Source organism: Xiphias gladius, chromosome 6 (assembly GCF_016859285.1).
Source record: "Xiphias gladius isolate SHS-SW01 ecotype Sanya breed wild chromosome 6, ASM1685928v1, whole genome shotgun sequence".
NCBI classification, from domain to species: Eukaryota; Metazoa; Chordata; class Actinopteri; order Istiophoriformes; family Xiphiidae; genus Xiphias; species Xiphias gladius.
In genome coordinates this window covers 5,192,830-5,218,292 of record NC_053405.1, presented here as the reverse complement: position 1 = coordinate 5,218,292, position 25,463 = coordinate 5,192,830, and the positions used below count along the sequence as shown (strand labels likewise).

Sequence of the window (25,463 nt, the reverse complement as noted above, 5' to 3'; positions counted from 1 at the left end):
TGCAGGCCAGTGCCCTCAGCTTCAACATGACTTCATCCACACCCGCTGTGACCTGCTAAGAACCAGAGTGCTGCTCTCCTAAACACCAGGAACCCTCTCAAACCCTCCACTGCCACAGATACACAACAAATGGAGATTCAAAATTTGCTCCGTTTACGCCGCATTGGCAAACATCACAGTACGGCTTCAACTAATGGTTATTTTCATTACTGATTAACCTGCCGATAAGTTTCACGATTAATCGGTTAATTGTTTTGTCCATAAAATGTCGTTATAACTTACCACAACCCACGGAGATGTATGCAAAATGCCAATTTTATTAACCAATACAAAACCCAAAAGAAATTCAGCTTATGATTACTTGACAAACCAAAGCAATAAATCCTCACATTTGAGAAGTGGGAACCAGTAAATTTTATGCATTTTCTTGAAAAGTGACTCAAACCATTAACCGAGTATCAAAACAGTTGCCAATTAATATATTATTGATCGACTAACCGACTAATCGTTGCAGCCCTGAACCAAATAGAGCTGTCAGTGTGTCCTGCATCTTGTCTCTGAAAGCTAAGCCATCTCTATATCAGAGGGATTATTTTAGAAACTAGAAAATAGTCACCACCCACTGTCGTGTTACCTCTAATAAGCCTCTCAAATTTTTATTATTGATTAATCCCTCCTTTTTTAATCATCAAATTACTGACAAGCACACTGGTCTGTAGTCTGGATGAACACCGGGAACAGACAACATCAGAAGTCAACATCAGACCAAAGCTGGTAACAGCATCGGATCGGCAGACATCCAGAGAAAGATCAAGGGTGATTTCACTGGGGTTAAAGCGATAAATCGGCTGATATCAGCTTATCTCAGATGTAACGGTGCTGGTGTATATGTCTGCTGATAAGTAACAAGAAAGTGCGGTGCAAGAATGGCAAACCAGGTTGGAGGTCATTTAGAAACATTAAATATGTTTTCGACCAGACAGCAGTGATAAGCTAATTTTTACTCTGTAAAATGTCCCGCCTAGTATGTATCTAGGTCACAATTTATGAGAAAGGGAAAAAAAAAAAAAATCGAAAGGGCCTATATCCAAAATTGTTTGCTTCTGTTTTTTAACTAGTTTTGGCTGATCTATTTTTTATCTGATTTTTTTAAACTCCTATATATCTGTGTCAACCTCAAAAATACAGTATGGGTCAGGCTACAGCTTTCACATCCAACGCCAAAGACGAAAGGCTGACTGACACTGGTGAATGAACTTCCATGACCTAACCAATTAACTGTTCTGTCCATCAGATGTCAGAGAATAGCGATAGTGAGAATAGCGAGAATTAATATTCAATATACTGGCACGCGCTCATACAAATCTGAGATGATATTCCCAAAAAGTAAGACAACACGATTTGAAAGCAGCACACATGCTATCCTACAGTAAACTACTGATATACTGTAGGCTACTAACAAGCACCCTCGAGCAAAGTCTGACAGCCACCTGATGCCAAGAATACGAACAACCCTCTTGCTTCAAGTATCAAATGATTCATAAATAACCCTGGTACCCTCCTACTGCAACAGCACCTCCACAGGACACCTGAGGGAACACAAACCTTTTTCCAAATCCGCACAACACATGAAGGAAAGAAAAGCAAACTCCTGCGGCCCCTTGATTTGGCAGAGGGTAAGAACCTGCTCACTGCTGAGTTTCAACAACTGATCTACAGTCTCTTTACACTTAACAGCCGACAGACTTCAAAGTAAAATCAAGAGTCTAGCCAGCCGTTTAAGCCTGTCCTCTTTCCTACACCTTTCCATCCTCTATCCCCTTATCCTTGTCTTTCAGTCTGTCCGATCAGAAGAGACGACCGCCTGTCACTCTCTTGTCCTTCAGTCGGACTTGGCTGCTTCACTACGCTGGCCTCCAACTCACCTCAACCAGACAGACCAGAGCACAGCATGGCAGCTTCCTGGCACTAAGCGCACACACAAAAGGCAGACAGAGCTTTAATTCAGACAAACACTTCCTTCTTTATTTGTGTGTCTCGGAGGGCAGGAAGCCAGCGCGGTAATAGGATGTTCCTCGCTTGCTTGTAACGTCTCACAGACCTGGGTTAGAGCCAAAACCATAGACGCAGGGCAAAAGCAAAGGAAACAGGCTATACTGAATATACTAATGCTGTTTTGCATGCTAGATGCATGCTAAAAAAAAAAAAAAGTTCTTTTTTTAAATGATATACTACTGTTTGTAGTGATGCCAAATGTGGACCTACTGAGTACAGCTTATTAATTGATTAGTCCATTGGTTCGCAACATGGGAGCCGGGAAGATGATCAACAGGATTGGAAATAATTCTGCTACATAAAATTATGTCGATTTTTTTTCACCAGACTTTCCTGTAATCTTTGCTTTTTTTCCCCCTTTTGGTTTTATTTGAAAATGTTAAAATAAAAGATAGAGAAAAATCACTTTTTGTTTGGTATTAATGTGACATTATGAGGGTCGGCAAGAAGACATGGCTTAGTTTAAGGGTTTCAAAATTTGGGAATTTAAAGACATCAACATGGGTTCTGGGAAATTTTACATTTTATAGACCAAACAAGACCAAATTATTGTCTGATTAATCGATAATTAAGATAGTCATTAGTTACAGCCCTGACGGAATTAGATACACACAGTCAATTGATGTATATCTAGGATATTGCTACCAAGAACATATATTCTGCTTTATTATTCAGGTGTTGGTCAGTTACATGAAATCAGACAGACGATAATGTGTACCGACTGACATGACGCAGTCGTGTGTAAAACACAACAGCCATTCAACAGTTTGTCATTTTAATGGACTCCTGGACGATAATCTGTAATCTGACATCAGACAGCCAATCATGTGTAATCTGACATCAGACAGTCAGCACATTAATCTCATCTGTGGACCCGGGGGATTATGACGGTCCGTCAGCCGGTGTCTACACTCGGCAGATCACTGCCTGCTTTGGTTTACTGCAGCGCCGACGCAAAGATGGTAAAGAGATTAGTTTTAAACAGTTTGATGAGGGAGTGATTTTCACACTTCGAATTTTAGTTCATCATTTTCCATCATTGAAGTCATTCCTTGGGTTTATTTTATTGGATTTCTGACTGTGGATTTACTGCTGCTGTTGAATTTCAATCCAGTTGTTGTGTTTTTTTGTTTGTACACTTTCTGTAAACTTGAATTTTCTCTCCCAATGTTTCTTATGCCCTAAAACCTTTAAAAGACTGAATGGGATATTGAGTCATACAAAAAACCCCGACCTAAATTACTGGATTCTTCACACTGTGTGAACAAAACATAATGCTTATATTCTTTCTTCTAAGGCAACAGAAGGACACATATTAACCCCAACCATTCCAAAATGTGTAAAGATCTGATGTTTTCATACGTTTCTACACACTCTTAACAGAGGACTGAAACAATTCTGGTAGCTGATCGACATTTGCTGCTTTTCTCTATGTTATATCATTGTAAAATGAACATCTGTGAGTACTTGGACTGTTGGTCTGACATAACAAGCTATTAAAAAAAAGAATTACCTTAATTGTGGGAATGTGTGATGGGTTTTTTTTTCTTTTCTAACTGTTTTAAACGATTAAGTAAAAAAATCAACCCAACAAACTCCTCATACCGAGGACACGTTTAAATACTTTGACTCAAGTAGTAGAAAAGAATCTATCTGTTGTTTTTTCTGATAAATGAGCAGTCTGGGTCCAGTTAAGAGGCTCAAAAATATGCATTCAGTAAATCTAAATGTCTCTGCCAATATTAAACCCATGTTCACTAGCCAGTCTCTCCATCCGTCTAACTGGGAACTGCTGACTGGACTATACCCTAACCCCATAATTTGTACTCAGAAGTAAAGAAAAACTGAATGGAAAACATGAATGGAAGATATGATTTTAAAAAAAAAAAAAAACAAACAAAAAAAACCAAAAAGACAAAACACACAAATCCTGACAAATCATGTCTGTGCTCACGTGTACACTATTTTCAGTTATCTCTGTCTGTGGCAAAAAAAAAAAAAGAAAAGCTTATTCCAACTACAGATAACAGCCACTGAGGTAAACTGGAGGAGTAACATCCTAGGGAGGAAGTGCTCCCTCCACACACACACACACACACACACACACACACACACACACAGGGGGATGCTGCCGGTTGCCTCTCTGGTTACAACAGCTTGTGATGGCCAACACCCCAAAAAACAAGAGGCTGGAGCTCTCACCACCCATTCAGTTATAACTCACGTTTTAACAAATGTTCACTAAAATTAACCCGATGCTGCAACGAACATTTGATTCCCCCCCCCCCCCCCCATAAAAACAAAAAACGGAGACAGGAGCCTGACGCCCGAAGGAGAGATTCATTCACTCCCGATATCTACTGTGCCTGACAAAGAGCAGCGGCGGCGGCGGCGGCTCATGTTTGAGCGACTTGAGTAATAATCTGTTGTGTCCAATTTCGCCACTGCTTGAGTTTTAATGCCTAAGAAAAGGCTAGGGTGTATTATGTAGCGGCTGGTCCAGCTTATGAGCATGTGCCCCCCCGTATCGCACGGAGGTTAAGACAAAAGATCGGACAACTGGCAACAAAGGGACTCGTTATGCCGGTCAGTTAATGAAACATGCGGCTGTGAAATTAAGGGGTCGATTTGAAGGAGACCGAGCCGGAGGGTGATCGCTACCACCACCACCACCACCCCCCCGGATCCCACCGTTTCTCCACCCTGCTACCGGGAATCCCTGCCAGCTTCTCTTTGAAACAGGGTGTGACACACACACACACACACACACACACACACACACAGAAAGAAAAAAAAAACCCGTCAAGATGCAACTTCGTAACTTGCCAGTCAAACAAAAAGCATCAATTCAGCGGCATAGATATTATTAAAGTTGACATGTAGCCGGGGGAGAAGGCGGTGTTCGGACCCCCCTCCGCCCCCCGCTACCCCTTGCTGTCTTGCCCCGGCCGTGTGTCTGCAGTCTTGCCTATCTATTGTTCCGCCGCTGTCACAGCCGTTAAGGTGCACCGCGGATTAGCTTTAGCCTTAGCCTCGCCGGCTAACAGCGCAGCCAGCCAGCCGGCCGGCCGGCTAGCGTTAGCCGCTAAAAGGTAACACGGCACCTTTCTTCCACTCCATTTCCCAAAAGTCGGTGTGTTGTCCTTGCCAAAATAATAATGATAATTAAAAAAAACGAAGCAAACAAGCCAAACGGCCGGCCAGAAAGACCGTTTAAAGAGTTAAAACATACCCAGAGCTCCGTTCCCCAACTCATGTCGGATTCCCCCTTCTGAGTTCTCCCGTATTGGACGCAGTTTTCCCCGCTCAGGAGTCTCCTAAACTGCCGCTGGGACTCCGGTCCTCCTGACTGACTGTCTGCAGACTCAGCCCTACTCCTCCTCCTCCTCCTCCGCCTCCGCCTCCTCCTTCTACCGAATCAGCAGGGCCGCCCAAACCGGGTGCCCTGGACCACAGAGGCCATAAAAATGTTTTATTGTCAGTGGTCATCCAAGTGGTTTTAGAAAGACTGGTAATAAAGGAATGGATCAAATGGAGTAAAAACTGCATTTATTAATAATAATAATAATAATATTATTATTATTATTATGCAGTTTTAGACAGCAGAAAATCTGGCATACCACCTGGAAAGAACAAAAATACCAAAGTACTGTTGTAAATCAATAAAAAAAAGACAGAAAAAGACTGATAATTATACATAGTAATTTTATTTATTACTAATTTAAGTATTAATTGATTTTTTAAAGAAAAACACAGTTTTTTTAGATCTCATCTAAAGAAATGGTTAATTGGCATGTCCTTTCTTCTGGCTTTGCTTTAATTGTACCGGAGTGATTTATGTATTTTATATACTGTATGTGATTTTTATGTCTGTGCCTCTTCTTTGCATATTTCAAGTGTGTCTAATAATGCAGCACAATGTTATCTTATTTGGTCCATATTTCTATTAACGTTTATACTCATTCATATTTCACTGCTTTGTATATCTTGTATAACTGCATGTGCTTCCGTGTTGCATGTTTTAAATAGCACCTGAAAATGCAGTATAATAGTGTTCTGAAATATGTTTTTTTAAAACAAAATTAATAATCTCTTCTCTTTTGTTATTGCTCTCCATGCTTATAAATGATATCAATAACTATGTAATTCTAATTTTCTATTCTTAATTTCTGTATTTAGGGTGACTCCCCGCATTTCTCTTTATCACTTAAAGAGTTTATTATTTTTTTAGTTTTGTCATTCAAGTTATATGGAATTATATTATATATAAGCCTGCACTGTTCCTTCTACTTGAACTGATCAACAGGTTTTTTTTTAGCTCCCCAAAAACAACCAGAGAAGGGGGGGGGGCGTAATGTAAGAATCTACTCTCAGTTTAGGTTTAGGAAGCATGGGTAACAATTTGCCAAATATCTCATTCTAAAGTAAAATATATTCCTTTAGTGCAGCTAAGGTTTAGGTGAAGGTGAATGAGCAGCTCTCTCTAGCGGCCAAGATGTGTCATTACAACTGTAATCAATCACTAAACTATATATATATATATATATATATAGTGCAGGATTATCCATGGACATTACAGCTAAAACAATTAGTCAAATAATCACCTAGTCAATCATTCGATTGACAGATAATTACGTTTTTTGATAATCAGTTAACAATATTTTCATTTTCCAATCAAAAATGCAAAACATTTGATCCTACCATCTTTTCGGGTTTGAGGATTTTAACAAAAATAATTGAATAAATATTGTAAATTTAAATGTAATACTAAATGTCTATGGGGTTGGGCCTTTGGTTGGTGTAAAGATTTTACAGTGGCTGCTCAGAATTTTTAATGGGCTTTTTTTTTCTTTACATTTTATAGCCAAAACAATTAAACAAATAAACGATACTAAATAGAATTAGATTAACTGTTAACATTATCATTGAATATATTTATACTCACGGGCAGTGGTAGAGGTCATAATCTAGAGTTGTGATAGAATAATAGATACAAAGATCACTGAGAAAAAAATGATAACATTTTTACTTATTAGAATACTTAACAGAATGTATGTCCTCCTGTGTATATGCAGATAGTTTAGCAGTCTCTAAAGGAGGCAAAATTTAGCCTCATACAATGTCTTTAAGGGATCATAGCAGCATAGTTACATCATTCAGTAGAAATAGCACTGTAAAAATACTCAATTATAATAAATTTACTTCACTTAAATTGTTTAATTAAGTAAAATTAAACACTGTTAATATTATTAGTAATTTTTTTCTTAAATATCAAAGTAAAAGCACACATAATTCCAAAGAACTGTTATACTATTATATATTATTAGATTGTTATTACTGATTCATTAATGTGTAAGTAGAATTTTACTGTTGTGGTCGGTTGAGGTTGAGCTGAATTTATTAACTAATATATAAAGGGTTGCAACTACTGATTACTGCCAATGTCGATTAATCTGCTGGATATTTTCTTAAATAAATGACTATGTGCTCGGTTAAACCATCAGAAAATAGTGAGACTGGCGGTCGCAATTCTCCAGGGCTTAGAGTGACGTCTTCAAAAATGCTTATTTTTTTCCAACCTATAGTCCAACCCCCCCCCCCCAAAAAAAATATGTGGTTCTCTGTAATTAAAGACAAGGAAAAGCAGCAAAGCCTCACGTTTTTTCTAGTGAGGCTGGAACCATGGAATGTTTCACATTTTTGCCTGGCCCAGTGACCCAAATGATTCATCTGCCTTTTTCAGAGTCGTTGCTCTAGTCCATCAGTTGTTTCACCCCTAGTTTTATATACTGCTACTTTCATCTTCGACAGTAAACACATCTTCATACTTTAAAGGCTCATCGCATATTCGATGTCATGTCTGAATTAGTGGAATGACTGGTAACGACAGACGACAAAATAAATGTAATCGAGTAAAAAGCTATATACTCAAGTTAAGTACAAGCACCTCAAATCTGAGGTTTGTTGTCTTCCTGCCAATGTACACTTCGCCCTCCACGCCTGTAGGTGGCGGTAACGCGTACTGCAGCTGGAAAGCTGCTACACATTAGGGAAGAGCTAGACTTTCCTTTTGTGGGGTACTGAGCGGCGATATGGAGTAGCTCCGTTCCTTTCTGGTCATTCTTTTTTTTTTTTCCCCCTCTCTCTCTCTCTAAAGCTACTAACGTTGTGTCATTAGCCGTGTTAGCTTGGGGAGACACAAACAGACATGTACCGCTGCATGACAAGGTAAGAGGGGTTACGTCTTCTCCGTACGTGAAGCCGCACAATTACTTTTAGCTCTCCCCTTGACCTTTGGCACACATTTCCTACTGTCACCGGTGACCTAACGATTGATCCAGCTCTGAGGATTGTACGTGGGTAAAACAAACAAACGAAAAAACGAAAATCAAAAAAAAAAAACATTTCACTCGTGTGTTCAAATTAATATTAGCAAAATGCGTATGGCTATAACAGGCTGGGGAAGTGGAAAATGAAGGGGGTGCTTCTGCGCTCACCGTCGGTGTAAGTGCACGGCTATGCATCAAAGCTAAACCAGACTCCCAGTGACTGCAGAAGGCAGCAGTTTGACCTCTGAAGACTTTACCGGAGGCAACGACGACAAAGTTTTGGATGAAACACGGCAGGAAAGATGAGATGCCATAGACCTTAGTTCAACCGAAGGTATTGTTAAAAAACAAAACAAAACAAAAAAAACAGGACTCTGGATTCACAGAAGTCTAGAAACAAAATATTGAGGTGAAACCAACCGCTGTGGGCAGAAAAAACAGATAAAATACAGATAAATACTCTGTGTTTTCTTCTTTCCCACGCTTTTGAGACAATACTTAGCAAACTCGTAGGTGCTAAAATTAAACACCAGCAAGTGGAGCCGGGAAGTTACGGGCACAGTGTGTGGACATGTGGACAAATTGAGGAGTCCTTTGGGAAAAATTGGTGGTAAACCTCATTTGATTTATTAATGTCCAGCTCGACACCGAACCTCACTATACCACACTATACTGCACTATACCACTATACCATACTACAACATACATTATTTGTGCAAGTCTGTCATTACTATTGTTATTAATGTACATTATATACCATGGATGCAAGCCAGGTGTTTAGTTCTTGTGGCAGTTGTGTATTATTGCTATTGAAGGAATTGTTTTGTATGAGGCTAACTTGCCGCTTCTCCCAAATTGCATACTGTACATTTCTAAATTATTTTTTCCAAAGTCCAGGCTGGAGTTTATCCCAGCGTGCAATAAATTTCTGTCATGCAGCGAATCTTGAACTGAGAAGCTGGGACTAGAAAATATTTGGCATTTTTGATTAAAAAAACAGCCTGGATAGGGACTTAGTCAGCCAGTTAAAATCCATGCCATCGTGTTCACATGACCCAGCTGGCCGGATCAGATTCCAGCTCAGGATCTCTTATTTGTGAGGTGACAGGTGACTAATGTTACCCTTGTGCCGTCTCTCATTAATCACTGCATTTTATCCTTCACCAGTCATAATAGACACCATAAGATTAACAACTGTAATGTGATCTGTGTCTGTATGGCGGTGTGGAAAAGTTATGCACGGTTGAAGATCCACCTGTTTTTGTGTGTTCATACCTCTCTGTCTCTCTCTCTCTCTCTCTAAAAGGAGTGTGTGTAGTGGAGGAAGAGCGTGTCCTGCCTTGGTGCCTCCTCACACTCAGTCACCATTATGGATGTTAAGAAACACAACAGAGGAGAGACATCACAGGTGACTGCATCACACAAAACTCCTGGACTGTAGACTAAATGACAACCTAGTTACAGCAGATTATATGCTGGGGATTGGAACAAATATGTGACACACAAATTCAGCGACCAAAAGGGGTCAGAGATCTCAAATGTAAAGTCTAGTTAAAATAAAGAATAACACGGTTGAAGTTTTAATTTCAATCAGTAGCTATCTGATCAAAGATTAGGTCAACAAGATTATACATCTTAAATTTGATATTTACCTGTAGTTTTCCGTTCTTAACAGTTTTCGATACTCACATTTCAAGTACTCCTCTGCGGTTGTCACATCCTTTTTTTTTTTTTTTTTTTTATCATGTTGTGAACTAGCTGCGAACATGCTTGTCTTGTATGAATCTTGTGTGACAGGTTGGCTGAGCAGCGTTGGAAGAGTTCAGTCCGCTGTATGAGCTCTGCAGCCAGGAAGAGGAGACCTCTGCGCAGTGCCTTCCCAGTGCTGGAGCAGCCCCTCCAGCCCATCCACCAGCACGTGTATGAGGCTAACCTCCGAAACAGCAACGCCTGCCATAAGAAGTAGGTCCTGTCAACCGATTTCCCCCCAACTGCATAGTTCATTATGTAGATTCATGCCATTTATTATGTCTGTCTGTCTGTGTAAGGTTCATAGAGTTGGCTGAGAAGGTGAGGAAAGGTGGAGGGGAGAACAGCATCGCCAGGCACACAAAGAGAAACAAGAAGTTGCTGGTCAGGGATCGTCTGCGCCTTCTGCTGGACGATGAGGACTTTCTGGAGCTGTCACCATTCGCGGGTCTGGGTCTGCCCTACGGGGACATCCCTTCAGCCGGCTGCCTGACAGGTCAGAAAACACTAACTACAGTCCTGTATCTCTGGTACTAACTAAAAACTGTATGATCTGACGTCCTTTAATTGCCTCCAGTTTACTCACTTTACTCCACTTACTTCATTTATATCAGACATTTAGCAATTTATTTCCTACCTTATAATGATCTAAGTGTAACACACATAGCTTATGAACCTTTGTGCTATATGTGATGGTATGCGTATCCATCCAGGTATCGGCAGGATCAGTGGTCTGTGGTGTGTGTTCATTGCCAACGATGCCACAGTGAAAGGCGGAACAGCGTATCCAATCACAGTGAAGAAGCAACTAAGAGCGCAAGAAGTGGCGATTCAAAACCGCCTGCCTTGTGTTTACCTGGTCGACTCTGGGGGAGCTTTCCTACCACTGCAGGTTGAACACACACACATCTCGGGTTTAATAAGTGCGCGGAGCCAGAGGGGTCTCGTTTCAGGAGATGAATGTGAGTTGAATCCTCCTGACTGCTGTTGTACTTCGTAATTCCCTGTTTGTGTATAAACATCCAGTCAGAGATCTTTCCGGATAAGAACCAGGGAGGAAGGACGTTCTATAACGAAGCCATCATGTCTGCCATGAAGATCCCGCAGGTAAAGAAACCCGGGCAACTGGATGAATGTCAAACTGGCTGTGAATGAGTACATGGAACTGTAATGTATGCAATGTTTTCAAGTTCATTTGTTCTTGGGATAGTCAGGTTTAAGGTTCTCTCTATTGTGCAGGTTGAGCGGCATCAGATGTCCCAATAAGCAGAGTTTTAAGTACAAATCAAAACAAATTGAGTTCCTCAAAGTGAATTACTGTATATAGATGAAAAGCTGATGGAAAGCTTTAAAATTTTACCCACCAAGACCCAAGGACCAAAATGCTATTGATAAAGAGAGTACAAATAATCAATAGTGTGAAGGATTCTTTGATTCCCTGTCAGCCACATTTTTGATCCTATGACCTGTTACCGTTGCGATATAAAATGTAAAAGTGTCAGTCTTAAAATCTGATGTCCAGACAGAGAAGAGACAAATCTGCATTAGAGTTTGATACAGTCACAGCTCTAGCAGTTATAAAAATTGCACTCTTTCAAACTGCAGTGTCTATATAAAAACAAATAATGATCCTAAAGGTGTCAGTGGTGTGTGGGTCATGCACGGCGGGTGGAGCTTACATCCCCACGATGGCAGAAGAGACAGTGATGGTGCACCGGATAGGGACGATATTCCTGGGGGGGCCGCCACTTGTCAAGGCCGCCACAGGAGAGGAAGTGACACCAGAGGACCTGGGAGGAGCCAGGCTTCATGCTGAGTAGGTCCATAAATCAAACCAATCAAGCCTGTGGGAGGCAGATCAGTCTTGGTGCAGGATGTCAGATTGAGATTATCGTCTTTGGAGGTCTATGTTTGCAAAAAATAAAATGAATAACTAACTTGCACAGTTATAGAAGAAATAACCAAATAAGTTGGATATGAATAGAGTGACAAAAGCAAGTCAATTCATCTGCTGCTTTCAGAGTGAGTGGCTGTGTGGATCATTTCGCCTGGGAAGAAAAGGAGGCGTACGATTACACCAGAAACATCATTTCCACCCTCAACTTCCAACTGCCTGAGGAAGAGGAGGAGGATGAGGAGCGGACGAAGAAGAGGACAGCTGAGGAGCAGCCACTGTACAGTTCAGAGGAGCTTCTGGGCCTCGCTCCGCAGAGTTATAGCTACAGTCTGGACGTTAAAATGGTACAAAATGCACAAACACGAATTCAGTAGTAGTAATAGTAGTAGTAGTAACATTCAGGGAGAAGAGTGTCGTGTACATGTGACTGTCAAACTTCGGTCCATTCCGAATTAAACACGAAAAAAGACAACACAGTTTTTGACACAGTGGTTTCATGACGTGTTCTCTGGGGAGTCCCAACAAAACAGAAATGAAGGATTTTTTTAGATTATCGCTCCAACGCTGTTGGAAATTAATGACGGTTCATGCGTGGTTGGTTTGCAGAGAAGTTGTGTTCCTGTCATGGCTGTCTCGCCACTGTCCGACTGAACAATAATAACACGCAGTTGGTTTTTTTTTCTGTCCGTCTGTCCAGGTCATCAGTCGGCTGACGGACGGCAGCCGCTTCCAGGAGTTTAAGGCTCGTTACGGAACCACGCTGATCACTGGTTTTTCAAAGATACACGGGTAAAAGATAAAAAACAGACGCGCACGCGCTTTGGACACGAGGGCAGAAAAAGTCAACTTTTCAGCCAACAAATGAAAGGAAAAGTTTGTTAGTGATACTACAATAATGATTAAATTATGAATAATCGTTATCTATTTAGTTATTTATTTAAAAAGTTAACATTGTGAAAACACATATGAGCACATTTTGCCTTTTTTTTTTTTTTTTTTTTTTAATCTTGATAATTTTCCCGTCTTCTATCACTAACCCAGCAGCCACGGCAGCATGACTCCGGCTGTCGTCATGTGCCACAGCCTAGCATGGCTCATGATCTAAATTTCTGTGTTTTATGTGCTGCATTAGCCACCTGGTGGGAATAGTAGCCAACAACGGAGAGCTGTCACAGCAGGCCGCCCTGAAAGGAAGCCATTTTGTCCAGTTATGTGACCAGAGAGACATCCCACTCCTCTTCCTCCAGAACACAGCACCCACAGCAGCACCAACACTCTCCATAACACAGGTATCCACTGCCAGTGAAACACATCAAGGCTGTTTAGGTCTCTATGTGAACATTTTGAAAATACATCATAAAACTAAAACACCTGACCGAATGCAGCAGTATTTATCCAAAAGCATCGCACTAAGTTTTTCTACAGTTGGTATGGGACATCAGAGACATGACAGATGTCATGGTAAGATCCTGAATAGTGCTTCATGAGGTAGCGTACGCACGGCCTGACATGGTATCAGGCGCGTAGGCAAAGAGGCAAAAACAGCTGCGAGGGGGGAAGAGGCAGCAGCGCACTGAGTAAATGCTCCCAAAAAGACAGTTTATCAAGAACAATCACAACAGTTGAAGGTTACAATAATCATCACTTCAGCGTGTGGGTGTGTCTTCTTTTTTCCCCCCTAAGATTATGGATTGCCCTGAACGGCACGATGTTAAAACCTAATCTTGGTCAAATTGACTTTTTAAATGAGTTTTTGTTTTATACCTGTATTATACTCTCTCTCTGTGTGTGTGTGTGTGTGTGTGTGCGTGTGTGTGTGCGTGTGTCTCTTCCAGGCAGAGATGAACAGTAACCGTCTGAAGGCTCAGGGTTCAATGCTGTCCGCAGTAGCGTGCGCCTCCGTCCCCAAAATCACTGTGGTGGTTGGTGGTTGCCACGGTGCTGACAGCTACGCCATGGTGAGAGTCCCAGTAAACACTGCTGGAGTTATGTGATCATCTCTTTAAGAAAAACTTTGCCCACCTGGACTTTAAAGGTGGTCTTATCCTCAATGCAGAAATTTAAGTGTAATTGTCTCAGGGGACGTGAAGCGTATTGAAAATGTCTTTTTCCAGTTCTTTGTATGACAACATTGTTTTGTTTTTTTTCTGAACCAGCTGGATTTTCAAAGAAAACTTTACTAGTTTGTCTGTGTTTTTTTTTTTTTAAATCTTTTTAACTAAGAGCATCTGTCACGCTGTGGTTGTATAAGGTTTTTTTTTTGTTTTTTGTTTTTTTGGTTGCTGTTTGTTTCATAGTGTTACTTGAGTACCACTCTGTTCTCTACTTTATTGGATTCCTTAAAGAAATACTCCGCCGAAAACTCCAGCCAGTTTCACAGAAAAAAATCAAAATTTGCACAGGATTTTTCTTTTTTTTTTTTTTAACCAAAATATGCCTGAATGCGTAGTTACAAGTGCGGTCTCCTGAACTAGCAGACTGCTGGAGAAATTTTCCATATACATGCAGTCCTCACTATTCCGCAGTATTATCCCACAGTTTACTCGTGTGGGATTTAGGGTGCAGGGTTAATCCCGCAACAATTTGAGCCTTGTTTCCTTCTCTAGTGCGGACGGGCCTTTGACCCCAATTTCCTGTTCCTGTGGCCCAACGCCAGAGTGTCGATGGCGGCTCCGGGTCACGCTGGCTCTCTGCTTCCCCCCGACAGTGAGCTGGAGGAAGAGCAGAAGCAGCAGCAGGAGGACAACTTTAACAGGAGATTAAAAGAAGAGAGCTCAGCTTTCTTCTCCTCTGGCAGGCTCTGGGACGATGGAGTCATTTTGCCCCAGGACACCAGGAAGGTAAAACAGCACGCTGTTTTGTTCGGACCGTCTGGACGCACCTGACAGCCCTCACTACATGAAAACACAACAGTGGGCAATATGATTTGGACTTAACCTTTTCTCTTCCTTTTATGTTGTTTTTTGTATGAATGTCTTTCTGTCTGCAGGTTCTCAGAGACTGCCTGGACATCATCAAACAGCAGCAGTGTCAGCTTTCCACAGAAAAACGGCAATCAGCACTTCTACGTATGTAGAGGCCTCTCCTCCTCACTTTTTTATGGACACTACCAACATCTGTCCATCAGCGAGATTTAACGGGTGTCTTTCGTTCAGTCTGGCTGCTGTGGCCCACTGGTCACCTTCACCAGGGTGCGCTAAGAGGTTTCACACCGAGCTCCGGCCCGTATTCAGCATGACTGGAAATTGCAGGTGTCGGAATTATAGTTGCACTTGAAGAGAATCTTAACACCTTAAATAACACAGATTTAGTACAACGGTTGGACATGCCGAATACCGACATGTGTGTTTTTCAGACTAGACAGAAATTTCATTGCCAGTCCTCCTAAGGTCGTATTTGGGAGGGTGGCTAACGGATCAAACATCCTGTTTTAACCACAATGATGAACAACTCTCTTGGACTGGGTACAGATTATAGGAGATGAAGAAGATTATGCTTTATAAACTGTACGCATGTGATAATTTAATGTCTGCCGCATTTTTGCCCACAACAACCATAGTACCGTCAGTGCATGTTTGTTTTTTTTTCATCTCCAGAAACCTAAGCTTGACCCCGTGCACGCTGACTTTTTATTTTTATTTTTTTTTAACAATATTCACCACTCTTCTAGTTTTTGGGAACATCAGGAACTCCGACATCAAGACTTGCACTCACAGAACAGTCAAAACAAATTGACTGAAAGACGAAAGTTTATTTACAGCATTTACTGACTTTTTACTGTTGACGTGTTGTCAAAAATGATTACTAGAAGGAGAACCAAGTGCACTGCATACGCGGGTGGAGTAGTTCTCCCAGTTTTGTTGGCCTCTTGAGCAAAGACACTCTGGAAAGAGTCTCGACGGCTCAGCATTATTGCCTCATCAGGTTTTTTTATTCTCGCTTTCACGTCATGTCGACAGTTGAATGTTGTCATGTGGGTATCACCTACAGCAGCCCACTGGTGTGGTTCAGACTTAACCCAGCTCAGGAGAAAGATCCTATTTTTGTTTTTTTTTGTTTTTTTGTTTTTTTAAACAGATCTTCACGTGTCAAAAAATTAAAATCTGCCGCCCAAAAGCACCTTATCGGAGCTTTACCACACAACACTGATTATACCTGTAATCATGTAATTACAAATGTAAATGACTGTTATGTAGTTTTTTGTTTTTTTTTATTTGTATAAAATAAGATAAAAAATGTAAATACATTTTTAAATTGCAAAACTACTGTGTTTGTTATTAATTGTAGCTCAAGCTTCATAATGAGGACCCCACAAATATTACTGATGACGTGTTGAATGATGAATTCAAACATTTCCACTGCGGTGGCGATTCTCGGGTACTTTTACGAGGTGTGAGCCGCGGTCATGGCTTGTACATGCCGTGCAACGTCACGGGGATGATGGTGTCGACCGCCGCCCTGGCCAGCTCAGTCAGTTTCATGGCGTCCAGCACCAGCAGGAAGCCTGGTCTCTCTGCGCCCGGCTTCACCACGATACTCAGCAGCACACCTGCAACACCGAGGCACAGGGGGTGGATATGTGCGTGCTTCCATCACAGACATGCTCAACAATCGGTAGAGTTAACTTCAAATGAGGAGTTTGATTTACGTTCTATCAGAGCGTAACTCAAACTATGTGCTCAAACTCGGGATATTTTTCTTCTGCATCATTTTTGACCATTTTTTGTTAAGACTCCGCCTCTTACAAATCCCCAGGGGTTGACGGAAGTACGATACCAGTGTAAATCTCTCTAGTGCCCCTCTAAGTTGGAATTTGATCAGGTGCAGATTAGGCTAGGGGTTAAGTCAACCTTTTAACTTTTCGGTTTTTGCCGGCTTTTCATTTTTTTTAACTCTCTCATTTGTTTGATAACATGTTTGAAGCAGATATGAGAGGAGAAAAAAAAGAGAGAATTCAGATTCTACAATCTTCTCAGTGCATCATTTCGATTTTTATGTTCTGTTCCCAAGTGACGTGGCCTCTCTAAATAGGATCTGGTGTCATAAATGTTACAGTCATGGCTGCGGCTCCTTTATTGATAAGTTAGTAATTAATAATTATGTGCCACATAAGCACAAGCTGAACTGAAATAATACAGTGCGTGCGTGCGTGTGCGTGCTCGCGACCGACCATCGTCCTCCTCTGTAGCTCCAGGTGTTGGGACAAACAGCGGCTCCGATGGGTAACACTCCTCCTCCTGCCACACCCGGGTCTCTTTGGTCTGCACGTTCAGCTTGACTATCTACAGCAATGAACAACCGACAGCTTTAATCAACAAACGCATGAACACTGTCACACACTGTGTGGGCCGGGGAGCACGTGCGGCACGTGACTGTCCCGACGCTTGTCCTCGTCCTCCTCCTGTGAGTGAAACGAGCGCTCCTACCCTGTCAGGGATGAAGTGGTTGAGTCCCAGGCCGTAGGCGAAGGAGTACTTCTTCCCACGACACATGGAGTAGTTAATCTGTGGAAACTCAAAGGCTGAGAGAGAAGAGAGAGAAAGAGTACAGTGAAAAGAGAAAGTCGGCCATATGAGAATATTAAAACAAAGTCATCCACCGGTGATATAGAACACTGTGTGCCCTTTGGAATAGATACAGTGGCTCCAGAAAGTATTCAGACCCCTTCGCTTTTTGCACTCTTCACTGTGTTGTAGATTTATTTGTAACTGGATAAAAGTCCCATTTTTGCTCATCAATATACACTCATGTCATTAATGACAAAGCAAAAGCATGTTTTGAGAATTTTTTTTTTTTTTTTTTCTTTTGCAAATTTTTAAAAAATCAGAAACCGAACCCCCTCGTTTACAACCGTATTCAGACCCTTGGCTCAGTAGTTTGCAGGAGCCCCTCTGGCAGAAACCACAGCTTACTCTCTACAAGCTTTGCGCAGCTGGATTTTGGCAGTTAATCCCGTTCTTCCTTGCAGATCCTCTCAAGCTGGGAAGCGTCTGTGAAGCCGCCGCCGTTGTCAGGTCCCCCCCACAGATGCTCTATGGGGTTTAAGTCCGGGCTTTGGAAGTGAAGGGGGTCTGAATAGTCTCTGAAGCCACTGCGTATTTGCTCACTAACTACTCTGTATAAAGCCTATAAGATAAAGTACAATGTGTGACATCTGCGTAAAAGTGACCATAACCAGACAAAGTCAGACTTGAAGAGTCTATTGGCAGGTCGATAGGTGATTGCGTGTGGCGGTTAAAGGTGCATACGTGTGTGTGTGTGTGTGTGTCCTTTGCCAGCTCGGTGCTTGGGATCGGGTCGCCAGGAGAAATGTAACCCGAGCAAGATTTTTACTTGTTCCAAACTGATACTCAATAAATAAACCTTGGAATGAAAAAGACTCGTGAAATCAGCGTCTTCTTTTAAATCAGACACTTCTATCGAAAGGCTTTCGAACAACCTCTTTTAAATAGCCATGTCCTCTTTCATGTTTCCTCCGAAAGTGTATTTTTTAAGCATTTTTATAACCTTATTCAGCTGTGGTCAATTGGTCTGCATGTGTGTTTTTATAAATACGTATGCAAGTTGGATCATATGTTTTATGTTTTTCTTTTTTCTGTTACTTTTTTTTCGTTTTGTCCTTGTGAAGCACTTGGTCATTTCCGGTTTTGATAAGTGCGCTATAAATAAACATCATTATTATTATCATCCAAATTTTATTGATCATTGATTTTTTTTTTTTTTTGATTTGTAATGGGAAGACTGATGTCATCAAGAGACTGAGTCCTATCATTGCAAATCCGAGTGAGACTGCTTGTATCCGTTGCAGTGCGCCGCGTGGATGTACGCGTCTCACCCTGTCTCGGTCCAGAAAAGAGGACTTCAGGTTCGAGCCAGATGGTGCCGTCACTGTGAAGAACAGCAGTAGCTGTGGTGTAGGACAGCGATACCAGATTCTTCCCCTGCTCCTCCTGAACACACACACACACACACACACACACACACACACACACAGACATGAATACACACTCCAGTACGTAATACAGGAGAGTAAGAAAAGTGTGGTTTATCTGCATCTTTTATCTGCTCCTCCAATACCCTTGTCAGAGCCTTATCTGTAGGTTCTTTTTTTTTTTTTATTATCGGCTGTTTTATGATTCTTAATTTGTGATTTAGATAAAAAAAACAATAATCCCTACAATGATTTATTAAATAGATAATTTTACTGACATTTATGTCAAATTTTTGTCAATACTTCCCAGCTGTATGTAGTATATAACTCCTAGTAATATGATCAGTTAAGGTGACCAGGACCCATGTATGGAGTTTTGAACAGGCCTACAGGGCACAGGCCCAGGGGCCAGAGCCTCTGTATGAAGAGACTGTTAATATTTCTTGTTTGAAAGTCACAGAGCTCAGTTACAAAACTCAAAGGGCAGGAAAAGCTTTCCCTAAGAGACAGAAAATGACCACAAAGAGACGGAAAACAACCATAACTAGACACAAAGCAACCACAAATAGCTGCAAAACCATCCCTAGGAGACCCAAAAATGAAGACAAAAAAAAACAACCACAAAGAGACTCACAACGAACACACATAGATGCAAAGCAACCACAAAAAACTTGCGTGTGCGTGCACTCACCCTGTGTATGTCCAGCGGCAGTACGTATCGTCTGACCTCGGGCTGAGGAGCCCTCATCGCTGCTTTCTTCACCTCCTCCCACTCCTCCTTCAGGTTGGCCAGGTACAGGTAGTTATACACAAAGTCATGACTGCAGCGAGAGAGAGAGAGAGGTCAGAGCGATTACACGTCGAAACGCTCACACGGACACGCCCGCGGGCTCATACTCACCCTTTCCACGTGCAGAGGTCGACGACCAAGAATCCCTGGTCTTCATAGGCGTTGATGTGGTGGAAGAGGTTGAAAGCTGATGTTCTGAACTTGTGGCTGCTCAAATAACCCGCCGGCTCTTTGGTGGCCAGGTGGAACCATGTCTACGAAAACCAGCACATGCACTGAACAGCAATGCATACGAACAGAAGTGAAACGGCAGTCGCATGTAATAGATCAGACATTCGCTGCCCTTCCCGCCCCAGTCTGGTGACTGGGGCAGCAGATACAAAGAGGACGGCACTTTTGCCCCCGCCCTCCGCCTACCCCCATGCTGTCGTTGGATTCGAAGCAGTCCATGTACGTGGCTCCTCTGACGCTCCACGCCGACAGGAACTTGAGCAGGTTGATCTTCACCGGCTGCTCCACAAACACAAAATAGTTGTCTGTCATACCGAAACTACGGACAAGACAAGCAAGCGGAGAGATGGATACATAAACATAGAAAGAGTGCACAGTTTGTAAAAAGGTGAAGCACCACAGGGAGAGAGGGTGGGCTGCTTAGCTGGGTCTGGTGTACTGGTGAGAGAGCGCGGTACCTGTGCATGTAGGAGGGTTTTAACCTCTCGCTGCTGGGTAGCTGAACCAAGACCTGTGATTTCTCTATGGGATCTGATTTGTCTGGAGACACACAGAGACACACGGAGTCAGTGAGACACCGGAGGAAGCGACATTCACGCCGAAGGGTCGATATTAGCCGTGTCTGGTTTTCCCTCCTCCCAACAAAAGCTGCCTCCTAACGAGATAAAATGCCCAAACCCTCCCGTGGTTCGCTCCAGTATTCAGTTTCTTTCTGGTTGAAAAAAACCCGTCCCATGCAAGGTCCATTTAGTATCTGTTCTGGAGCTTTCAGGGGTATCACACAATCTTCATCAGCAGATTGGCCTTGACGCCTCTTACAGTTGTTGGCCTCTTCCTTTCCATCGGTTCACCCATCAATGTTTCTTTCTTTTTTCGGTTCTTTCCACCCTTCCATCTATCCGTTTCTCTTTCGTGGGCCAAACTCACCTTCCTGGGCAGGTGGGATCTTGACGATGTTATACGCCAGACTCATGTTCTTGCCGAAACAGTTGCCGATGTTATAGACTGTGCCGTCGGGGTCGGTGTGGGGGTGGGCAGTCACCCCGTTCACTGACAGGTACTTAGACAGGTCCACCTGATGTAAGTCCGCACACACAGGACAGAGAATGAAGGGAAGAAAGAGTCAGGGCCCGCTGTCGTGAGTTCGCCAAAAACACCCTTAAGGTGTACGAAGTAGTTTTAAATGGCAAAATTACATAAAAACATAACTACTGTAAACAAATAAAACCAAGGTGGAGCTCATCTGCGGCCTCTAAGTTACATCTGAACTATATTAAAGTGTTCTAATATTTACGTATGAGCTGAAATGGCAATATTTTACTCAATTTAAAATGTTAAAAATGTCATTTATCATTTTCAGCATTTAGAAAAAAACAAACTTTTAGCCCCCAGCAAAACAAGAGCTCAAGAAGAACATTGAGAAAGGGGGGGTCAAAAAATCCAAAGAAAACCAAATGAAACTTAAATAGAGAAATTTCACCAAGAAGCTTTAAAAAGTCAACCCAGTCAGCTCTCACCTTCTTTAACGTCTCCAGCGAATCGGGATCCACCTTGGTGATGTAATTGGTCTCCGTGACAGCGTAGAAGTCTTCGCCGATTGGGTAGACGTTCACCAAACAGTTATCGGTCACTTCAATGCCCCTGAAGTAGGTAAAGAATCTGAAGGGACACAAGTACGAGGGAAACCGACGGTTAGCCGACGTCCCAGAAACGATTCCCAATGAGCGGAGCAGTGTATTAATAACACGGCACAATAAAACCGAGGCGACGCTGGACCTTTTTATACCGTATGCACATGACAACACAGCTAGGCTATGAACATCGCCATCAATGCTATCCACAGACTCTGCCGAAAGCCCGAATACACACGGTAAACAAACACGCATTGTGATTAACTCGAAGGTTTGTAGCATAACGAAGTTCGGGCCTCCGACAAACAGTTGTCTTCATCATTGGTCCAGCTGGCTTTTCCTCACTCAGCCGATTAATAGTTGGGGCCTTAAAACGTCGGGCAACAGTCAAAAAACACAATTTCCCAGAGTGCGACCAGCAGTCCAAAGCCCAAAGATATTCACTCTGATATCATATCGGGGGGGGGGGGGCAACTAATGTTGGTAACAAAGACTGTTACAAACAAACAGATGTCTGCATCCAGAGTCCACTGTTTGAAACTTGATGAAGACTTTGTTCGGACTCTGTCACGTTAGGTTGGTTAATGACCAAAGCTGTGAAACCAATCAGTGATAAATCCACGCAGTTTTCTGCAACGTGGGAATTAAGTCTGCGTATGTAAAGTTCTTTTTAATCTCCTTCATAGATACCTACGTTTACTTAACCATCTTATTTGCGACTTGCGTTCAATCCTAGTGTCTTTTTAGGACAACATCAGCTGTAGATATCAACTGTGCGTCCAATGTTTTCTAAACCCAACACCGTAGTTGGCGGTGCCCGTTCTTCTCCCGGAGTGCTCGCGTCCACGGCTATTTCCTTGCTCTCCTCTGGACTGCGGTGGCCCGGCGGAAAGGGGACAGTGTTTAGAGAGGTTTTCGTAGGGAACTCCACCTGCAACACGTGTCAGGCTTCCATCTTCTCAAATGGGAATGTGGGATTTGCCGCTTTTTCTTTGCATCATTTGAATCATTTTATTTACGTTGGTTAATATATTTTGAGGATTGGACAAAACCAGTATTGTGCCACACAGCTGACAGACGGGGAAACAATCATCAGATCAGTCCGGAATGACGATAATCGTGAGTTGCAGCCTTACAGAAGATTTTTTTTAAAAATCAGCTGCACCTTGACCAACTACAACAGTAAAATGCTGCTCACACCTTAATGCAGCAGTCATAACAATCTAATAATATCATTCCCTACTTCTCTGCATCGAGTACTTCTACTTTTGTTGCTTTGAGTACATTTTGCTGATTATACTTCACGTACTTTTGCTTTAGGAACATTTTCAACGCAGAACTTTTACCTGCAATGGAGCCTTTTTAAAGCGAGGTATTCACACTTTTACTCAAGCAAAAGATCTGATTACTTCTTCCACCACTGTTGGAGAGTGAGATGCGAAGACCGATACCACCCGTTACACGTGAAGCCAGCGCCAGGAGGTGATTAGCTTAGCTTAGCATAAAGACTGGGGGCAGAGGGAAACAGCTGGTCTGGCACTGTCCAAAGTTTAAAAAAAAAAAAATCCGCCCGCCAGCATTTCAACAGCTCCTTAATTAACACATTATATCATGTTGGTTGGACACAACTGCGCCCGGCCAAGGAGCGCTCCCCACGGGCAACTCCAGTGCTTCCGGCACCGACGATATCTGGTAAAACAAAAACTCTGCTGGAAACTTCCTGAGGTGCTATTGGGAGTCAGGGTTCTGGGTTACCTGGAGAAGATGTTTTTGCAGGGGTCTGGGTAGGCTGCTGTGCCAAACTCGGTGATGACCACTCTGTTTTCAGCCATAGCACGGACGTACGCATCCGTCCTGATGAACCTGGGCATGAAAGATCACACACGTCACTCGCCGGAGAACCCCAAAGCCACGCGAAACCCCTTTCCTATCCGGTCTGTTGTCTCTGTTGTTCTGTGAGACACGGAACTGACTCTGCTCAGTTAAAAAAAACAAAAGAAAAAACAGACTTCTTGGAGTTCGACAAAGGATTTTTGTGATCTGTAGCGGCTGTGTGTCTGATTATTGTTTTTGTCTCCTCTCCGGCAGCGTGCCAGTTTGGATGAATTTTATTGTTTTCCTCGGCTGCACAGAACCGAATACCTCCCTGCCATAACAAAAACTGAAACTCTGCATCTGGGTTTGGATCTGCATCAAAATAATGAAAGTCAAAAACAATGGGATACGCGTCGAGCGAAGAGAAGAGAAAAAAGTGAAAATGTTCCCGAATGCCCAACATGGCAGAGTTAACAGATCCCTTAAAATTTCCTGGACCTGCACCTAGATCCAGATCCATGCAAAAAAAAAAAAAAAACTAATTTGTGGAGAACTTTTCAAAATAGTTTTTTATGTGTCTCACAGAACCAGACAAAAGAGAGGGAGAGATAAAGAACGGACGAGACTGGAAAATGTAAAGTTATCACCTCAGGATAAGATGAACCAAATGTGTCTTAAAGATGCGTTTCATTGGAAAAAAAAAAAAAAAAAAAAGTGCTCTGATTTTGTAAGGTAATGTGCAGCGTTCTTACTTCCTGTAGTAAGTCACCTGCCCGTTCTTCAGGTCAAACTTGTGCAACAGAGCCTGTCCGTCAAACAGGTGGTGGAAGGGTTCATCCCCCACCTCGAAAAGACCTGGCCCCATCCTGAGGAGACTGCCGCCCAACCACGATGGCATCACGCCTGCACACACGCGTCACACACACACACACACACACACACACACACGGGGTGGCACATACCGGTGTTTTATAGCTCAAACAAAACAGGGAGTTTTCTGATGATTATAACATTTTTTAAAAATTAACTCAGTATGGAAACAAACAAAAATCTGTACGTATGATGATTATTTGTGAGCACTGCCGTGTGTCTGAGCCTGTTTGTGTGTGTGGAGGCCCTCGGTCACTTTATCCTACCGGTGATCTGAGCAGGTATCGGTTCATCCAGCTCCTCCACCGTCTCAAAGATCCTCCTGTAGCCTGCAGCGGGGTGCTCTACGCTGGAGAGGACGAAATCAAATTCCGAATTAAAGGAGAGAAATTCCGCAACACGTCCGAGTCGGAGGACCGGTTTTGAGGTCTTGGTTTCTTTTGTGTTTGTGAGAAAACCTTTGCTGTGTGGTTTGTTCCTCATTTGAGCCACAGACAGTTGTACAGTGTGGTCAGTATGTACGTGGATCGATCAGTGCAGGAGATGCAGATACTCGGCTGAGACTGAAAGCTCAAGCTTAACCATCATAAACAGCAGTGGACAGAACGACCTCACAACAAACCCTATTTAGTTGCTGTTTTTTGGGGATCCTTTGATTATATCACAGTATCTTCCTCAGCAGACTGAGTTTGTTTGGTTATCACGGAATTAGAGTTGTTATAATTCACGGTTTTTGTGTTCAGTTTTTAAGCGATTCCTTAAACCATCCCAGAAAACAAGGGCATTTTGATTTATACAATTCCATGACTGCTGTGTGCAGCAAAAAAAAACCAAAAAAAAAAACATTGTGTAAAACTTTGCCTCATCTGAAATCTACATAGCTGACTCATTAAAACCTTTGTCTCTTGCAGGCAAAACAACAAACGTCACCGAAAGGCGTCTGCACGCCGCTGCCTCTTATTTCATTCCGGGGGAACCAATAACTTTGAACCTTGAAAGTTTGTTTTTGAAAAATGAGTTTCCTCGATCCTCCGAAGTGCAGAACCCTTCGTGAAAAAGACTGGGAAAGTTTTACTCACCGGCTGGTCATGCTGCTGTATGCTCTCCGCACTCTCTGCACTCACAACTTGCTTGCAACAGAGACTCTGGCTTGCATTTCAACCAC

At 42.5% G+C, this 25,463-nt stretch overlaps 3 protein-coding genes across 5 annotated transcripts in view; 1 reads left to right on the top strand and 2 right to left on the bottom strand.

Moving 5' to 3' along the window:
* Window positions 1–5,426, bottom strand: part of fnbp1l (formin binding protein 1-like) — a 52,463-nt gene extending 47,037 nt beyond the window's left edge. For both annotated transcript variants that reach the window (XM_040129223.1, XM_040129224.1), the window contains exon 1: window positions 5,288–5,426. In XM_040129223.1, the coding sequence (XP_039985157.1) occupies window positions 5,288–5,311 (24 nt within the window). In that variant the 5' untranslated portion in view covers window positions 5,312–5,426. The remainder of the gene's footprint in view (window positions 1–5,287) is intronic.
* A 2,683-nt stretch (window positions 5,427–8,109) lies between these two features.
* Window positions 8,110–15,668, top strand: si:ch211-198n5.11 (methylcrotonoyl-coenzyme A carboxylase 2). 2 transcript variants are annotated; one of them, XM_040128727.1, is made up of 13 exons: window positions 8,110–8,283; window positions 9,691–9,792; window positions 10,182–10,346; window positions 10,433–10,629; window positions 10,847–11,025; window positions 11,160–11,240; window positions 11,771–11,949; window positions 12,155–12,374; window positions 12,728–12,819; window positions 13,163–13,319; window positions 13,866–13,988; window positions 14,637–14,870; window positions 15,020–15,668. In XM_040128727.1, the coding sequence occupies exons 1-13, from the start codon at window positions 8,264–8,266 to the stop codon at window positions 15,104–15,106; spliced, it is 1,836 nt and encodes a 611-aa protein (XP_039984661.1). In that variant the 5' UTR covers window positions 8,110–8,263; the 3' UTR covers window positions 15,107–15,668. The 2 variants fall into 2 exon arrangements, with proteins under 2 accessions (XP_039984661.1, XP_039984662.1); XM_040128728.1 differs by lacking the exon at window positions 8,110–8,283 and adding an exon at window positions 8,397–8,718.
* Window positions 15,669–16,245: 577 nt separating this feature from the next.
* LOC120790833 (retinal Mueller cells isomerohydrolase-like) lies at window positions 16,246–25,463 on the bottom strand. The gene is made up of 14 exons (XM_040128729.1): window positions 25,378–25,463; window positions 24,565–24,647; window positions 24,181–24,331; window positions 23,369–23,476; window positions 21,500–21,641; window positions 20,910–21,057; window positions 20,441–20,522; window positions 20,169–20,301; window positions 19,863–20,005; window positions 19,653–19,782; window positions 18,866–18,980; window positions 17,457–17,551; window positions 17,201–17,312; window positions 16,246–16,579 (listed from the first exon to the last, which is right to left on the bottom strand). Exons 1-14 carry the CDS (start codon window positions 25,386–25,388, stop codon window positions 16,434–16,436), a joined length of 1,599 nt encoding a protein of 532 aa, XP_039984663.1. The 5' UTR covers window positions 25,389–25,463; the 3' UTR covers window positions 16,246–16,433.

Coding starts and splice junctions, on each gene's coding strand:
- LOC120790833 (XM_040128729.1), bottom strand. Junction 21,642..23,368: donor TGCAAAAACATCTTCTCCAG/GTAACCCAGAAC, acceptor GTGTCCCTTCAG/ATTCTTTACCTACTTCAGGG. Junction 20,006..20,168: donor AATCCAACGACAGCATGGGG/GTAGGCGGAGGG, acceptor TGGTTTTCGTAG/ACATGGTTCCACCTGGCCAC.
- si:ch211-198n5.11 (XM_040128727.1), top strand. CDS start 8,264: ATGTACCGCTGCATGACAAG. Junction 8,284..9,690: donor ATGTACCGCTGCATGACAAG/GTAAGAGGGGTT, acceptor TCTCTCTAAAAG/GAGTGTGTGTAGTGGAGGAA. Junction 14,871..15,019: donor TGCCCCAGGACACCAGGAAG/GTAAAACAGCAC, acceptor TTCTGTCTGCAG/GTTCTCAGAGACTGCCTGGA.